The 19,169-nt window shown below is 41.9% G+C and overlaps 1 protein-coding gene across 3 annotated transcripts in view; it reads right to left on the reverse strand.

Annotated features, from left to right (window-relative positions):
• Nucleotides 1-1,558: 1,558 nt before the first annotated feature.
• MPP3 (MAGUK p55 scaffold protein 3) overlaps nucleotides 1,559-19,169 on the reverse strand; it is an 80,875-nt gene continuing 63,264 nt past the window's right edge. For all 3 annotated transcript variants that reach the window (XM_078377970.1, XM_078377968.1, XM_078377969.1), the window contains exons 16-19: nucleotides 12,634-12,727; nucleotides 10,368-10,476; nucleotides 6,333-6,455; nucleotides 1,559-5,881 (exon numbers count right to left, since the gene is read on the reverse strand). In XM_078377970.1, the coding sequence (XP_078234096.1) occupies nucleotides 5,702-5,881; nucleotides 6,333-6,455; nucleotides 10,368-10,476; nucleotides 12,634-12,727 (506 nt within the window). In that variant the 3' untranslated portion in view covers nucleotides 1,559-5,701. The remainder of the gene's footprint in view (nucleotides 5,882-6,332; nucleotides 6,456-10,367; nucleotides 10,477-12,633; nucleotides 12,728-19,169) is intronic.

A 19,169-nucleotide genomic window follows, 5' to 3' on the forward strand; every position in this document is an offset into this window, starting at 1 on the left:
TGGCCAGTGCTATCATGACATGGAGAAATCTGCTGCCTTGCTCAGCTGATTGTAGGTGTCATAGAACAGCAAAAAAAATGCTGGTCATTTCTGTATTCGTAATGCTAGGGAGAAGACATTTTCTTTACCTCAGGTCAGGTACCAAAATAACTTAGCTGGCTTGGTAGTATGACACTGATGTGGTAGGAAAATGGGAAGAAAGGGTCCTGTGGCACCATTTGCGGTTCTGCCTCAGGCAGCAAAATGTGTTCAGTGGGCTTGACTGATTAAGCAAATGAAGGTATACAATTTGTTTTTACAGTTTCCACAGTCTTGCATCAGGGCAGCATGAACTGTACAGATATGTAGCATACCTGCATTCTATTGAAAGCACTGACTTTAATTTTTTGAGAAAAAAGGGTGCCAACTCTTTCTTGCCTCATGGAGCACTTCAGCACCGTAACTAAGAAGTGAACATACAGAACCTTAGGAGGACGTTAACACACTTATTTGTTGGTATACCAGGAAGCTCTACAATGTTCTGTATTGTAAGTGTATGCGGCTGATCATAACAAAGCCAGGCCCATCACTGGGTAAACTAAGTTAATTCACCTTAAATATCATGAAGTGGCAGCACATTGCTATGGTAGGCATTTACAGAATTTGTAAATAAGTTATAAGCAACATAGTAACCTGTAGTAATAATTTTACTGTTTAACTCATTTATTATTTAGTTACATGTTTACTTGTTTCATGTTGTGAACTGCCCAGAATAGTGCATTGCACTAATGAGGTGGTATATAAAAATAAATTAATAAATAAATACCTGGGAGATGACAAAGGTCTAATGAATTCACATCCTCGAAGCAGAAATGGAAAAATCTGATAGAGGGGGTTGAACTCAGAATCCAATAGTCAGCAGCATAGTGACTCCAGTAGCTGTGGGATTCTGGGAACTGTATATATTTTTAAAGCCTTTCCTATTGCTTTCCAAAAGTAACACAAGTGGAATCCAGCTATCTTTTGGGATAGGGCAACATCTTCTAGCTACCTCTTCCAGTTATTCTGCAGGAATTGTTTATCTGCAGGAATTTTTCAATTTTAGGTTTTCTGTCATGTATTTACCAATCCTAAGGTTTAAAAAGACTAACAAAAATATGAGGCAATGCAATGAGTTACAGTACTTCTAAATTCTGCAATGAGCTGTTTTTAAAAATAATATAATGAATAATTATTGTATTTTTTACTGCCACAGAAGTGAAAAGAGGAATCTGTTCCCTCCAGTGGCAAAATAATTTTATCAGCTAGAGTACTCTGCACCATGATGGTGGGGAAGGGTACTATTTGCAGCCATACCTAAAAGCAGGCCCTGATGTCCTGGCAGCATAGTCGTTTTTACCATAAGTCTTTCCCTGACATGAGACTGATCCATTTTTGTTCTCCAGTGATTTGCCTGCTTGCATAAAACATGTGCTGTCCGGTCACACTGTCAGAATATCACGCTATGGAAAAATGAAGACGTTTCATGGATGAATGCTAATGTGCAGAAATCGAAGAAAGCTAAACAGGCAGCAGCATGTATCTGGTGACAGAACAAAAGCATTTACTTCAGGAGCAACAATTTAAAAAGGATATCAAAGAGAAAGAACAGAATTCTGAGTTCTTCATCCAGACAGTCTGCCATGGGGAGTGGGGGAGTGGGTTGGACTCAACCTCTTGCACTGAATCTACAAACTCAAAGAAATACTATGCATTGCTTCACTTAAATCACAAAATAAAATATTTACAAAAGGAAAATAACTGTGATTTCCCCCAATTTTCTTCCTTCAAATGACCTTGCCTGTATTAATTTGTTTGTGAAAGAACACAGTAGCACTTGTCTGGAATTCCACCCTGCTTCTCAAAAACTCAGGACACATTCTAGAGCTAGCCTGGGGAATATGAGTCCCTTGTGATTTTGCTGGGTGGTAATTCCCACCACCCCTCACCAATGGCCATGATGGAAACTGAAGTCAAAGAGCATTTGGAGGGCTACCTAATTCTTATCCTGTATCAAAGGTCGAAGGTAGACTTTTATTAATAGGCTTGTTTCACTTCATTCATCAGTAATAGAGAACCTCTTACTTGGGACACAACACGTGAGGAGGCTTTATACAACAATTCAGCTGTCTTCATGCATGTACCCCACATGCAAGGAGAGAGGAATTGTGTCCCTAGTCTTGCCTCCTCTACAGTATTGTTGTTTTCTTCATGTGGAAGTATTGAATCTGAAGAGGGTGTTTTTTTCATGTTCACTTGTTACCTGTATGTACAGCCTTAATGGATAGAATCAGACTTCTTCCTGAAACACATCTTTTGTGTGAGGACACTGATGATGGTGGAGTACAGTACTCCCTTCCTGACATGTACCTTATTCCCAAAATATGTATTTAGTTTAGGTTAAAAATCTCATTTGGAACCAATGTAGCCAAAGTAGACAACCTGCTTACTCCAGACATTTTGAATGACTCCCACAAGTCCTCACCACTGGTCAAGCTGGTTGGAGCTGCTGGGACTTTTTGAACTACAACCCAAGGAGACACAGGGTTGCCTACCCATAAGCATTCTAGCTATACATGGCTTCAGGAAAGAGTGCAATTATAGTGACGCTGGGAGGAAATAAACATCCACTGACCATGTATAGAATTCTAAGCAAGATCCTCCTCACCTCTTTACACCCTCAATTAAGGGAAGGCAAGAGGGAATTGAACACTACATATCAAGTGAATGTCTAATTCCTGCTGGAAGTGCATTGTGCGCAGGGTCTTGTCCCAACTTGTTGGACTGAAAATGGGAAAAGTTCCTTTCAAAAAAGAAGAAAACTCCAGCTTCCAGAAGACTCCAGCTTTGTGTTCTGGCTGGGCTAGTCTCCTTTCCCTCACTCTCTGCTCAAACCTCACCATTCACCTCCATTAATTGGCATTCTATTCTAGTTCTAGGGATATTAAAATGTCTCTGCCTTGATTTTGTTGCATCAGTCTAAATCTCATCTACAACCCCATCCTATCCTTTATTGACACCAGGCTGTGAGACTCTGCTGAGGTGTTACCACCCCCACCCTCACTATGGAAATTCATGTTCTTTTTCTATACAAATGTTTGATAATGCCCACATTTATTTATGCTCTCTTCCTACCATATGTTTTGTACACATTTTCCCATTGACTAAAGTGTATCCGTGCAAATTTTTCCAACTATACACATATTAAACATTCATATTACCAAATCGTAAACAGGATTTTGCACATATGAAATATATCACCAGCTGCAATATTATGCAGATTTCTGAGGCAGGGTGCACTCTGTTTCACAACAAATCTTGGAAGATGCAAAATGGACAATTTCAGCAAAAATTTCATATTTTTGAAATTATTTTCCATCCACATTGAGAATACAGTACATCTCAATTTCTAAGCTATCTTTTGGGGAAGCTGGCGTGTTATTGGCAATCTTCTCCATGAGAAATTCTGATCAAACTCCAATGAACTAGTGAGTTCAACCTCTTGTCAATATAATTTTGCAGCCACTAATCTAAATAACAAGTACATTAATCACTCCAGCATTAAGGTTTGTGATACAGGTTTTGGCTGACACACCTAACAGGCTGAAAAACAGCCAGTGCCAAGTTTTACTCATTGGGACAGTTCTTACAAAGAAATACAACACAGAAAAATATTACAACGGAATAAGTTCAGAAAGGATTTTCCAGGAGCTGGGAGAAACCCAAGCAAACAGTGAACATGAAGGGTTGTGTGAAGATACAGAACAACAAACACCAAAGCAACATCATGTGCCAAAACCCCTGCATTCTGCATTGAGAAGTCTGCAAATGAAGACAACTTGCTTGTACATGTTTACACTGCATAAATTAGTCTGCTTCCAAGATCTCAGCTTGTTTTGTTTTGGGTTATTTTGTGGAATTAAGTAGCAAAGACTGGTGGAATAGGAAGTGTACTGAGATTGAGGATAAGGTGACTATGGATTTCATGGCTACAGGGGCTCTTACGCACCACACCACACCTTAGAATAGCCATGTGCAGCTTCTATTTTTCTACCAAGACCAAAAGAAAAAGCAACAAACACATATATTTTCCATAGCCATAAACATCAGAAACTTGTCTTGCTTTTAAAAAATAAAAGAATATGCATTTTGAAATGCTGAGCTCTGCATCCAGTTCAAGGCATACACATGCAATTTCATGGGTCTGCAAGACACCCACAGGCCTGGATTAATGCTGGATTAATGTCACTCCTGCCAACTGACACTTGTGATTCAGAGCCAGGAAATATTATATTATTTTATTTTTGGACCATAATTTCCAGAATCCTCCAGCCTCCATGGGCTCTGCTATGAGCCCATGAAAAGATCTGATGCATTTACAGTGATATCTGATCAGGAATTTTCCTGTCAATTCCCTGTCCTCATCCTCATGCTGTTTTCACAAATTCAGACCACTGGACTAAACAGAAACTTTTCCAGAGTATGTAGCTGGCCTCCAGAAACATCTCAGCATTTTAATTCTTGCTCAGATATTCTGTACTTTAGAGATCTCTGGGCAATTTGCTCATTTGGAATTTCTGGTATTCTGGTTAGGACAAGGGAAAATGTCTAGTAGTGTAAGCACCTGATTCAGCATGCCATTCTGGATAGCATTCCCCAACCTAGCACCTTCCCATACAGCATGTGCTAGGGTCCCCATCATCCCCCTGCCCAGGAATGATGTGAGGTGTAGCCAAACACATCCAGAGAGCGGCAGTTTGGGAAAAGCCATTTTTGGGCAACTAGCAGATACAATAGAGGACATCCCACTTTGATGACTCTGAGTATATTAGTTCCGACTACACTGTGATTAATTTCGAGGCAGAAATTTAAACACTTCGCTGCTCTCCCCTGCAAAGCTTCCCTTTGGCAAAAGTATGAGTGATCGCCATCTGGATAAGACCTCTCTCAATTCTATCTGCCCAACCGGGTTTTAAAAGAGAGTTTCCGATTTTGTTACTTGAAAATATAACTCTTCAATGGAATTGATTGTTCATCTATTTTTAATTACTGTCATCTTAGATGAAGCTTCTCTTTCTTGTAATACAAAATTCGTACCATTTCCCTCAGTATCTAGTCTTTGGGTGATTCTAGATGAAGCTTTCATCCTGCCTCAAACACAGGACTTTATGGGATGTGGAAGGCAAGGAGCTGAGGACATTGTTTTCCAGTTGTGCCCCTCCCACTGTTCCCACACTGCTCCATCCAGCTTTTCAGAAACAAATGTCTATTAAGGAGAAAAAGACAGAATAGATGCCTGGTGCCTTGTAATTTGTAGTGCTAAAAGCTTTCCATCTGGATACACCCTTTATCTAGGCTGCCACATTTCAAGCCCAGATTGCAAGTCTTTATAGAGAAAAGAAAAAGGCTTCCACCCAGATACCTGGAATGTGAGATCAGACCACTCTCCAATGGCTCACACCACTGTATCTTGCAGTGATTTTTTTCATTACCTTCGAAGACTTTTCATTCCTGTGAAGGTAAAAGGGTTCATCAGAACAAGTTCCCAGGTTCCCTTTGCTGCTCATCCAAGTGAAGCTGGCTGTTCCACTGGGCATTTCTTTCCCTTTTGATCATCCTTCCTATTTACAGCATACCAACAAACAGGCAAATCTTCTTATTTTGTTTGGCACAGCATAGTTGACTACACCCTGACCCAAGAGATTGGCACCCAAAATGAGTCTGTACTTAGTTTCTCCAATATGGCTTTCAACTGGTTGCATGCACTGGGGAGATCTTCCTTTACCAGGACACTGTCAATTAGGTGGCCATACTGTTCCTCAATGAAAGCAGCTGAGTTTACCATTTCTTGCTGCTCCTCATCCTGCAAATCAAGACAGAAAGAGATAGGACAGCATAGTGGTTAGACCCCTGTGCTGGGAGTTGAGTGATGCTGGTTCTAATCATGAATGAGCCATGAAACTCATTAGATAACTTTAGGCCAATCACATTCTTACAGCTAAATATAATGCACAGAACTGATGTGAGGATAAAGTGGGAGAGGAAGTGGGTACAAGCTGTTTTGCATAGGGAAGGTGGGTCAGGGGACCACAAGGCTCTCGGTCAGCACTTCCAGAAGAGTCTGGGCATGCTATTTGAGACAAGGAAAGGGAATCTTAATCCAGATTTGTGTGAACCAAACAGGTGAGGAATCGGTGGTCCTGATGACTCCCAAATCCCATTAGCCCCATTAGGCTACATATTCCCTATAAAGTCCCAACAACATCTGAAGGGCCACAGGTTCAGTCATCCCAGCTTCCATGTGCAATCCTTACAAGAGGGACAAAGATGTCATCTGGAGAAAGAGATGTCAGGACGTTCTTCTTCTTCTCTGTGACAAGAGGCTTCACAAACACAACATAGGGCTTGAACTCTGCCGTCCTCAAGTGCTTCACAGCCTGAGAGCAAAAATAAAGGAGCAGCACAAATAATTGAGTTTATTTCAGTAAGGAGGCTTAACATGGCAGTAAGGGAGTCCCACCACCCTATTCAGATTTGCTTGTTATTACAGTTGTGCCTCGCTTAACGGGCGCCCCGTTTAACGACGAATCCGCATAGCGATTATTTTTTGCAATCTTTTTGCGATTGCATTGCGATGTTTCTAATGGGAAAATATCGCTTTGCGATGATCGGTAAGCTGTTTCGCTTACCGATTTTTGCATAACGATGATTTCTCAACAGCTGATTGGCGGTTCCAAAATGGCCGCCGAGTAAAAAAATGGCCGCCCACTGTGTTTTCGCGCCCATTCCTCGCTTACCGGGCAGCGAAAATAGCCGCCATATGGAGGATTTTCGCTTAAAGGTGAGTTTTTTGCCCATAGGAACGCATTAAATGGGTTTTAATGCATTCCTATGGGCTTTTTCTTTTCGCATAGCGTCGAATCTGTATAGCGACGATTTTTGCTGCATGGATTATTGTCACTATGCGGGGCACCACTATATTTTTTTACCCTTCTACAAAGTGTCGGCTTTGGATGTGGTTTTAATGGCTTGATAACAACAGCAGAACTGTGAAATCTTCAGCTGCCATCATCCTTCCAGAACTTGGAAATATGACTCTTTGGACTACAACTCCCAGGATACCCAGGCCAGCATCACCGCTGGCATCTAAAAATGCAAGATCTTTAAGTATTGTTTCCTTCTCAAAGGAACTCAAAAAAGAGAATTAGAATGCAATAGCTATGGAATTTCCATCGCACCATACCACCCAAATTTGAGCTGATGGTTTAAAAAATGTTCTTTTTTTAAAGAAAAAGGATCACAGCACCCCTACCACCAAAACCACTGAAAGCTCTCTCCCCACTGCCACTCTCTAGGGGCTAAATCATCCACCAATCTCCGTGGTGTTGTAACAGTCACCCCCAATTTGTTCCTTGAAATTGTTGGAAGCAGCCATTACAACTCTCTCTGAAAAGGGGATATTGAGAAGCATGTATCTTTATTAGGAACTTCCAAGTGCATGTAAGTTATATCTCAATATATCCCATTTGTTGTAATTAGTTGGTATTTACATTGCTCCAAGGCACAAAAGAAAGTAACAAAACCTGTTTTCACAGGCATGTAAAAATGTAATGTCACAGTGATTGTTGCTGTGTTCCTTAGACTGCATTGCTAATTTCTTCCTGAATGCATTGCCTTGAACAAATAAGGACATGTTTGCATGGTGTGTGGGTACGCATATGTGTGAACAGCAGATTAAGGTGAAGAGCTGAGTCTGCAGATTGGTTTAAAAAATAATTTAGGCTAGAATAGAAGAGAGAAACTGCCACCCTATAGGTCTAATCGGGTCGACAAAGGATCCAGGAAATGCCTTGTTCCTCTCTGAAGACAGTTGCTTCCTTGGGATTGGGGTGATTCCCCCTATGCCTATCACAGGGGTGGGGGCAGGATGGCCATTTGACCCAGGCCTCACATTCACAGAGCCACAGATTTAAAATATTCATGATTTTGGTATTTCTTCTTCAAAAATGAAAGTGCCTTGGGCCTCACTTGACCTCTAAGAGGTTCTGCACCTTTTGCCTTCCAAATGCAGTGGATAGAGGAGTCTTTCTGTTTTCCTCAGGAACTTTTCATCCCCCCTTGCCTCCAATTATTATTTATTGCATTTAATTTACAGTTGTGCTGCAGATCCTGATGGGCAGTGGGGGTGGAAAATTAGCATCTGGACCCTCTGAACTTGCCTGCCCCTGCTAACAGGACAAATGAATGGTGCTACCACATTTCCCCATGGTGTCAGCTGAGAGTTAATGATGGGATTCTATTTTTCTTCTGCTTGGGTTCTCAGCAGCCAGCAGCGGGTTGTGCTAGCTGAGAGATGCCACTACTATCTGTGATTAGAGATGGACACAAACCTTGGTTTGGAAGTTCATGCTGGCACAGCATTCCCTTCCCCTGCCTCTCTGGCCAGTGAGCCACTCACCTTTCAGAGCATGCTCCTCTTCAGCTGTTCAACCAGTCCGCCAACAAGTCCACCTGGATGAACAGGTTTGTCTGTCCTGCCTCCTTGTCCAAGTGGTTGATCAGCCAAGGAGGTGGGGCAGGGAAGCCCATGCTTCTGCCAGAGACTGGTTGAATTGCTAAAGAGAAAGGGGTGTGTACTGGCTGGTGAGTAGGGGATCCAGTTGGGGAGGCAGAGGAAGGGAATGTGTGGCACCTGCGGTGCCACACATACAAACTAGCACAAACCTCTGAACCAAGTTTTGTGCCCATCTCTATTTGTGATTTGAAATCAAGGTAATAAGGGGACCAAAAAAAGTCCAGAGAGCCAATTTTCCATCTCTAAGACCTGTTATGGGTCCTAGGCAGGAAAAAGGGTGCCTGGGGACAAACTGGGAAGCGGGGAGGAGATGCAGAGAGAACATAGCAAGAGGAATTGAACATTGAGGAAGGAGAAGAGCCAAAAGGCATTCATCTGAAGGGCTAGTACAAGATACTTTTCTCTTTTAATAAACTATTGATTTATTGTTCTGATGTATTAGATGTGTTTCTCTGAAACAACAGCACCTGAAGCAACACAAACAGCTAAAAAATCAATCTAGTGCAAAAACAAGAACATCAACTACACCGAACAGCACTCATTGTAAAATGCACTCCTTCATCAATCAAACGTTGAAACCAAAACACCAGCTAGAGAAATTTTAAGATATCGTCACATGAGCAACAACAGCAGGGGAAGAGGTGACATTTGAGAAAGTTAACAGTTCATCAGCCTCACTACATGGACCTCCTAAATGAAAAGTCTCAGTCTGAAGAATAGAAAACAGAGAAGTGATTCACCAGACCTCCTCACATGTGTGATGTTGGATTTTCAGCCTTATTCAGACAACCAGTTCAAATCACTGGAATGTTAATCATGACTAATTTAATTCCCATTTTTTTTTCAACTAGTTATACAGGTTTGTATTTCTGGACTACAATTCCCACTATTTCCAGAACTTTCACCTGCCATGCTGCCTGAAGAATTTTAGGAGTCATTGTTATAGTCTGAAACTGTAAGCAACACTACCAAACAAACAAAAAAGCACCTACTTTCAGAAAGACAACACATCCCAGTATTTCCCATCAGCATGAAATGCTTGGGGAAGCACATATGAGTAAATGTGTTCCTAGATATATTTGAGATCCAGATCATTTAAAAAATAAGTACTAGTGCCTTAAATTTCTCTGGTTAAGATTAAGGGTTAAGAACACTAAAAGCCAAAGTATACATTATGGATCGCCCATCATTGGAAGCAGAAGTCTTCTAGTCTATGAATAATATGATTTAGGCAGACTTTTGTGATTGACTGATCATACTTGAAATGCAACCTGTGCTTACTTCCTATTGGCCAATCATAAACAAAGCATGCTAATTTGCAAACTTCAGAAAAAATGTGAAAGGCTCCAGCTGTTGTGACAATCATGTTTTCCCCTCTAAAGCAATTCACTCTTTTAATGACAAGCCATCTCTAGTGTACACTTTGGTTGTGAGTCATCCTGTCCTTGAGTGTCAGGTGATTCTCCCTTCTTCTGGACTGACTAGCTGGGCCCATTCCAGTATGGGACCTTCGCCTGAACAATAGTGTATGGGACCCTGCATTTGACCCTGCTGAGGTTCTGATATGGATCTGAGGAGGACAGGTGTGCCACAATACAACTGCAATTTACACAGCAAAAAAACGCCAAAACCCTGTTCTTTTCAAAGAGGGACATCCCTCTACACCCCCTTTTTCTTTTCTTAGAAGGTAAATTGTAGGTGGGTGGTCTCTAAAGAACAAATCTGTAAGACAGATTAAAGAAAACCACAGCAACAAAAATATTTGACAGTTTACCTCAGGCACGACATCAACGAGGCAAATTTTATTTTTGGCCATGACAGACTGTATTGCCTCCAGGCTTGTCCCGTAGAGATTCTCTTTATACTCTCCATGTTCTACAAACCTGAGAAGATTTAAGGAATTAAGTGTGGGAGGAGAAAAGGACAGAAGAACACCTAGCTCAGAATAGATAACAACAGAAATGTGCCTCGGGGTGGTGGTGGTGAGGAAAAGCCCCTTCTCACCCACCAAGATCTGCCACCAGAACAGCCAAAAGAGGGACAAAAGCAGCAGAACAATGGAGGAGCCAAGGTATGCCAGATCCAAACTTCATCAAGACCTGGGGCACTGCCACTATTCTGATGCCAGATTAGGCCTGGTTGAGGATAATTTAAAGTAATGTCCAGTATCTCCAGGTTGGGGAAAGACTGGACTTAGCTGCCTAGTGTCAGCTTAGCTACTCCTCAGTCATCTTGGCAGTTAGGAATCTGCTTTCCTACAGCCAATAACAGATCAACAAAACTGATTTTGCACATTCCACTGCTGTCAAGAGTATCAAGGGTTAGACATCTAAATCCCATTTAGGCAGAGGCAACAATCCAACTTCACACAAAGATGACAACTCTTACATATTGCTTATTTTTGAGGTGGCAAATTGCTCATAGCAACAGTCATATACATTGAACACAAAAGCCCATGAGTGGTGGGGAGAATGGGTGGGTGTGAGCGAGATACTCCAGGCACCCCTAAACAGACCATCTACCCTAGTCCTATGCCCCCTGGTGAGCCCAATGGAGATTCCAGCACTGGGGGGCCAGGAGGGCACAGAAAGGGAAACAGAGACTCGAAATGGGAGAGAGGAGCCAGTGGTGGATGAGCTGCATTTGGGCAAGGAGGTGGATGCCATGCCCTAGGCAAAGAGGGGAGTCTGATATAAAGGAAGAGGAGGAGGAGGGGGAAGATTCATGTCCTACTGGATCTGCAAGAGTGGGGAGAGCTGGAGGAAGAACTGGACTCAGTGTTTTGCCTCCTGGAGAGGGAGGGCATGTTAAGTATTCAGAATCCCTGGAAATAGGTCGAGGTCCAAATGGGAATGGACAAGGGTGTGGCCATGGTGTGCCAGTCTTCAGCCTGTCATTTACTCTGGCCCTCTCACCAACCCTTTGAGGACCATGCTGACCAGCAGGGCACTCAGCCCCTACCCAAATGCACTGGAGGAGGAAGCACCAAAATGAATGGGGGAGGCACCAGCAGGAGGGACTTGAGGGGCCTGCATGCCAGTAAGCACAGGAATACAAGCTCTCCCTAAAGGGAATTAGTTGGTTCGGGGCTGTTTGGAAGACTCTGTACCAACTATGGATTGTGGGTAGCTCAAACTCAGTTAGTGGAGCTTGGCTTCAGGTAAAGATCAAACTCAGCAGGGAGCTAGTGAAGCTAACTCAGCCCTCTTGTGGCACGTGGTGCAGCACCCAACCTTTTCTTGTGCAGTGGACCCTCGACTTATGGAATTAATCCATATTGGAACAGTGGCTGCAGGTCGAAATGTCTGTAGGTCGAGGCTCCATTGACCTACAATGCATTGAAAACCGATTCATCCGTAACCACTTGTTTTTGTTCCATTTTGACTTTTTTCCCCCGGTCTGTAGGTCGATTCTCCAGCTGCAAGTCGAACCTAAATTTTGCAGCCAGAGAAGTCTGTAACTCGAAAAGTCTGTAAGTGGAGCCATCTGTAAGTCGAGGGTCCTCTGTACTTTGCTCCCCTACATTAATAAAATCTATTTCCAGCAGCAAAGAGGGCTTCACCACTGCCACACCATGGATGCGGATGGTGGCACTCACAGTGGGGAAGAAACATTTTAATATTCCCTGTGTTCTAATAAGGATTGATTATTCATGCAGAAACTGTTTTAAACATATGACTCCCCGAACCAGTTGTGAGGTGGAAAAAAGGAACACATTCACTGAGACCAGGAAGGAATGTGCCTGTAGATCATGACAGGTGTTAATAACATGTGTAACTCTGCTGGACTTTATTGTGGATTATATCTAGTCAGTGCAATGTCAGCTAGCAAGTAACTGGCTGATAGCTGCCAAAAATTATTTGGGCCAAGGAATGTAAGAAAACCCAATTTCCCCTCACTTTTTCTCCTCAGTTTATTAAAGAAGCTTCCATCAGCATAGCAAATAGGGCAGCGCTACTGACATCAAAGAGCGTCTGTGATGCAAGCCTGGCCCTGAGACGTGCCTTCCGTTTCCATCAGCACAACAAAGCAATGCCTACTTGTTATGCTGTATATCGCTTTCAAATGACTGCTTCGAAACAAAGTTGTACTCCACACCCTCCTTCTCATGACTCTTCCTGGATCTTGTGGTATCTGGAAAGGAAAGGAAGCCAAGATTAGAGCATATCTATATGGCCACAGGGCCAGTGATGGGAACTGTAGTCCAAAATCTCTAGTGGGCACCTAGCTGAAGAAGGTTGACCCTGTTCAAAGTCCCCATTGGTTTTGGATGGCAAAGGAATGAGCCGTTAGGGCAGCTGCAGTGAAGCTGAAAGAAAGGGATGGGCTTGAAGAGCAGCCTTCCTAGCAGAATTTTATGTTTTCAAGCTGAAAAACAGCTCAGGAAAACACACAGGACATGTTGTGATGTCACAGTTGTTGTCGTTTAGTTGTGTCCGACTCTTCGTGACCCCATGGACCAGAGCACGCAAGGCGCTCCTGTCTTCCACTGCCTCCCGGAGTTGGGTCAAATTCATGTTGGTAACTTTGATGACACTGTCCAACCATCTCATCCTCTATCGTCCCCTTCTCCTCTTGCCTTCACATTTTCTCAACATCAGGGGCTTTTCCAGGGAGTCTTTTCTTTTCATGAGATGGCCAAAGTATTGGAGCCTCAGCTTCAGGATCTGTCCTTCCAGTGAGCACTCAAGAGTTGATTTCCTTTAGAATGGATAGGTTTGTTCTCCATGCAGTTCAGGGTCCCTGCTAATCAGTGCTCTCTGAATAGGTCCTTCTGGTTCAACTTGGCAAAACTTACTCGTTAGGCCCTTGGTCCTTCAAGGGACACACATTATAATAGTCGGGGCCAATCTCACTATGAAACACAGCGAAGTATTGCCCCAGGAACCAGATGATAAATAATATGGGGGGAACAACCCCATGGCCATTGCCTTCTGTTGGAAGACAGCGCTGTGTATCGCACATAGACTGCCCTAAGCTAGCCTGTTGCTCTCAGGTGAGTTGAAACCTGCTGTCACATCTGGCATGTTAAATAAGATTAATCCATTAGTCCAATATGCTTGTGTGGGTGTTTGGGCCAGCACACCATCTTTTTTTCCCCCTCAGGCAGCAAAATATCTTGCACCTGCCCTATATGTATGTCAACTATATGGCAAGTGCGGTTTCTACAGCACAGTAGCTTCTGGATATGCATGTGCAAAATCTTTGAACAAATTAAAAACAAAGCACATAATAACTCATCATCATCATCAACAACAATATTCATGGAGAATCAAGCCTCTCTGCAAGAAATGCTTACCCGACCCAAAAAAAGTCTGTGGTTGGGTTTTCATTTCATGCGGGGGGTTTTACAGTGTTAAACTGCCAGCAGAGAGAAGCCAAAGCTGTATATAAATTGCTCTAGATATTTATCAAGGCTATAATTACTTTCAAAAGGGGAAACTTTACAGAAGGAGAAAAGTTACAGGAAAAATTGAAGGAGATGTTTAGAAGGGTCAAAGAAGCTTAAAGATTATTTAAAGCCATTATAATAGCCACTATTATAGAGAATTTAATTTTAATGATTGGATTAGCATACTTAGTTGAACTATAAAATAAACATCAATGATTTGGAAGGAGGATTAAACCACTCCCCAGGCCCGGAGACTGCATGAGCAATTAATTAAACAGAAGGATTACTTAAAAAATAAGTAATTACTGATTTTAAGATTAAATGAAGTCCTAACCTGGACACAAATTAACTAACTGTATTATATATAGAACAGACAGAAAGCTTAGAACATTTGAATAGAGTTTGAAGCCATTTGGAACCATTATATAGACGGCAAGAGGTTGGAAAGGAAAATAAAGGAGGGAAACCTACGGAAAATTATCTCATAGTAAAATTTAGAATTGGGTTCTAGATCAAAGTCTGAACTCTCCCTCAGACCAAAAATGGCTAAACTGTGGCTATCATACTTTGGGCATTTTGTGAGAAGACAAGATTCTGGAAAAGACAATAATGTTGAGAAAAGTTGAAGGCAACAAGAGGAATACCAAATACGAGGTGGATTGACTCAGTAAAGTAAGATGTGGGCTTGAGTTTGTAAAAACTAAGCAAGGTTGTGGATGATAGGACTTTCAAAAGTTTTCTAATTCATATGGTTACCATGTGTTGGAAGTGACTGGATGCCACATAACAACAGAATTTACTCACAGAAAGCATAATGATTTAGATTATAAATATGAGAGAAGGAACCTGTACCAAAAGCAATCCAATACTGAAAATTCCTCCTTCTGGTATGAAAGGACCACTGATATATGGACATGAAACAGAAAACAGAAACATTGTGAACATGGAGAGTAATAGGAATGTCAGTCTTTTTCCATCACAATCGAATTTATGGTTAGCTTGGGCAAAATAGAAGATAGTGGAATCATGATTTGGAAATATTTTTAGATTATAGTTTCCAGAAGCCCCCAACACAAATGGCCAGTGATTATGCTGGTCTCAGGATTCTGGAACTTACTGTCCAAAAAAAGAAAATTATCCCAAACAGTGCCTTGTATCCTAAGCTACTCCTCTGTTCATATAAACAGGAGGAAACAGCCACCAACTCCTGACCTCCTCCTCACCCACACTTCTCCTGTAGCATATCCCACATGTTGCTTAAGGGATTCCCTGCTTCTAGGACAGTGGTTCCCAACCTTGAGTCCCCAGATGTTCTTGGACTGCAACTCCAGAAATCCTGGCCATCACAACTAGTAGTGAAGCCTTCTGGGGGTTATAGTCTAAGAACATCTGGAGACTCAAGACCACTGTTCTAGATTTTCAAGGGAACTGTGGACATAAGATAATGCAGAAATAAAGGTTATGATCCAGCACCTTTTCCAATGAAGCACACTTCCCTGGATTGAAGCCCAAAGAACTCAGAAATCATTATCTGTTAATAATAATCTTGGAACTGCAGAGCTAGAAGAGACCCTATGAACCACTGAGTTATGTCTGGAACTTCCTGCCACCAGATGTGTTGATTAGCAGCTAATCTAGCTTTAAATACAATGAGACAAGTTTACAGAATTATGGGTCTACAAAGCCCAATGTTTACAAATAACATATCTTGCAGAAAAATGCATGGCTTTCCAGATATTGCTAGACTCCAATTGTCTTCAACAATAGCCAGCAAAGCTTATGGTAAGGGATGAGAGTTGCAGTACCACAACATCTGGAAGGTCACAAACTCAATTGTGAGAAATAACGGGAGTTACAGAACAACCAGTGGAAGGATGCACTTTGCTCAAACCTGTTCCAAACTGTGGTGTAACTAAAATAATTTTGTATCCTGAACTTAGCATTCATATGCACTCTGTCTGGATGGCATGTGTATATTATTTCCATTGTGATGCACGCAACTAACTTGAACTTAGCATTCATATGCATTCCATTTGGATGGCATGTGTATATTATTTCTGCTGTGACACACACAACTAACTATTCTCTTCCTGAACCTATCTCTTGCTATTCTACATTCCTGATATGTTAGATCAAACAAACAAACACAAAACCTATGTGCTAATCTTGAGGTAAGAAAACCCACACTCTAAGTATATGAAGTATGTGCATAAATTCAAAACACGAGGTACTCATAACTACAAAATAAAACAGAGTTTGCATCTGCTGCCTTAATGTTAAAATATTTAGCTTGGGGAAGGCACAATCCCACTATATAAAAGGATAGTACATGTTAAAATAATAATAAATTAAGCTCTTGGACTTCCTTGTCCAACTGCTCCCCAGCTAGAAAACATTCTTCCAAAGAAGAATGAAAGAGGAATGTTGAAAAGAGCAGCATCAGCAACTGGGCCAATTCCTGGTGTTTTTAGGGGGCAAATCATACCCTTCCCCCTGAAATCCTCAGGACCATACCAAGTTTGCCACTACCAGACTTGGTGCCAAAGTTGCTTTTAAATTCAGCAACAACTGCTGCAGCTGTCTGTGGTGCAGAAATATGCTAAAGCAAGCAAGAAAGATAGAAAAAAGAAGAAATTACGTTTGCGGGAAGGTGTGGCAACATATCTCACAGTCTGCAGAAGCACAACACAATGGAGTCCACAAAATCCTCTTTGAGGTTTGAATGTCACCCACTTGCAGTCCCTATTTTGCCCACCCCTGCACCAAATGAACCTTGACCTGATCCAAAAGTATAAATGGTTCTGTTACAAAGTCCTAACTCAGGAGTAAGGAAAGAGTAGCCTTTCAGATGTCACTGGACCACAACTTCACAATATCTACTTGACCACTGACCATATTGGTTGAGGTGGATGGGAGATGTAGTCCAACAACATCTGAAGTTCTCCACCCCCTGCTAAAACTTCATACTTGCTGCCTTTGTACAACATCAAGGCTTCATCTTCTTAAATCTGGCATGAATTTAGAACTCAAATCTAAATGTGTGGAAAATAGGAAGGGGGGGGGAACTATTTAAGATGCTTCCCTCAACAGGTTTCAAAGCTCTGTTGCTGTTGCTCAGCTCTAAGTATCTTAATTAACTTGCAAATGAAGTGCAAAGGGGAGTCAACTGTATTCCTTTCATTTTGCAAATTCAGCTGCAATTTTGGGACAGTTCACCTAACCGACAAGAACATTGCTTATGAAACAACAATGAAGGTGAACTTTCCAGAATAACACTAAGTTAAGAAATATGTTTTCAAAGCAGGCACAAGGGGGAGGTGGGGAGAGCAGGAGGAAGAGAAAGAGGGAGAGGAAGAGATCAGAATAGCTGATTCCAAAGCAAGAAATCATTGGCTTCTGACTTGTCAATTTGAACTCTGCCCAGAGGATACAGAGTCAAGGAAGGGCTTGTGTTGACTCTCAGCACCACTGAAACTCTTCAGACATTGCATGTGAATAGAAGCAAACCTTTTTAAAACCACCAGGGCCTTGCTTTTCTTAACACAGAGATGTTAATAGTGTTACCACATTGCTGGAGTGCCAGTTCCAACGTAACTCACATGCCACTATCCATGCCCAATAAGAGAGGAATCAGCAGGTTTGAGAAACCCCAAAGTTTGCAAAACGGGGGCTATTTTAAGGTTAAAAAGAAAAGACAACCAATAACCTCAAACATCTGATGGGATTGGGCAGTTTTTAAATACTGGCCTCTAGTCAACTGCCTGCCTCTATAATTTATTTTTCAAGAGGGAGCTTTTCTTTTTTATTATATATTGTTATAAGCGTTTGGATTTTAATATTGCAAAATGCCTTTTGGGGGGGAGGGAGGTTTGGTCAGGATACCGGGTTTGAAAATCTGACCTTTTTTGGCGGGGGCTATAACATCCAGAATCCCTCAATGCCATGTTGGTAGAGGCTTGTAGGAAATCTACACCCCTTCCAAAAAAAAAAAAAAAAAATTCCAAAGTTCTAAGGATATCATAATTTACTAGAAGAGCATCCATGTTTCCTTGCTGGCTTTGATCAGGTTGGCTAATGAGATCCTTGGAGGCTGTCCATGGTATTGAAACCCCCAAGCCAAATCAGGTTGGGTGAAGATGTTCTGATAAACATATACAAAATGATGCAAATTTCATCATATGCAGGTTGGAAAGCGCCTACAATGAATGACAGAAAAACACAACTGGGGACAGACAAACTAACAGCCTGAAACTTTACCTAATGAATGGCCGGTCCAAAGAGGAATGTTATTTTAGTTCACGTTGGAAGAATGTACTTACATTTGCAAATTTGTTCATATTTGAGCAGGAAAAGGTTATAAATGTAAAGTTTGTCTAATTCATATATATGAGGAAAGGGACTGATTTTCCCATCCCAGGACCTGATCCTGAATTGATAGAGAAAGGATGCAGCTTTTGTCTTGGAAGTTTCAAAAAGCATACCCTACATCTAACAACATGTGAATGTCCAGTCCATTTCCTCCCTTCCCTCTCCCAACTTGCTCTGCAATACACCAGAAATTTTGTTCATTACACCTGTTGAGAGAGGCTTGTGGACTTGGATGCTGTCAGTGAGGACCAGGAAGAAATTCTCCACTTGGCACATTATGTACAGCTCTGCAACTCACTGCTACTACTGGCTTGGCTCACTGGCCTGAGTCACTCAGATCTATTTTGCCCTGCACACACTAATAATAACAGTGTGCTGTCAAGTCAATGCTGACTTATGGTGACTCTTTTTTCAGGAATTTCCAGATAGAGAATACTAAAAGTAGAGGCATTCAATGTATTCGCGAAGGCTTTCACAGCCAGGCCAAAGAGCCCGAAAAACCCACAACAACCAATACTAAACGTAATTTACCATTCGCTTCTTCTGAGGGCATCGTGGAACTGGGCAACTTGCCCAAGGCCACACAGGCTGGCTCTTCTTTCTAGTGGGGAATCAAACTCCCAACCTTTAGCTCTGCAGTCGAACACCTAAACAATTGATTGATTGCATATTTTAAAAATGATTGTTTTCGATACTTACGATCCCAAAGGAAGCAGCAAGGCACATGATGACAGCCACTTGGCTGCAGAACTGCCACTTCCATGCCCACTGCACTCTGTTTAAAATGCCCATGGGACAAGGCAAACACTGATGGCA

This window comes from Pogona vitticeps, chromosome 6 (genome assembly GCF_051106095.1).
Source record: "Pogona vitticeps strain Pit_001003342236 chromosome 6, PviZW2.1, whole genome shotgun sequence".
Lineage (NCBI taxonomy): Eukaryota > Metazoa > Chordata > Lepidosauria > Squamata > Agamidae > Pogona > Pogona vitticeps.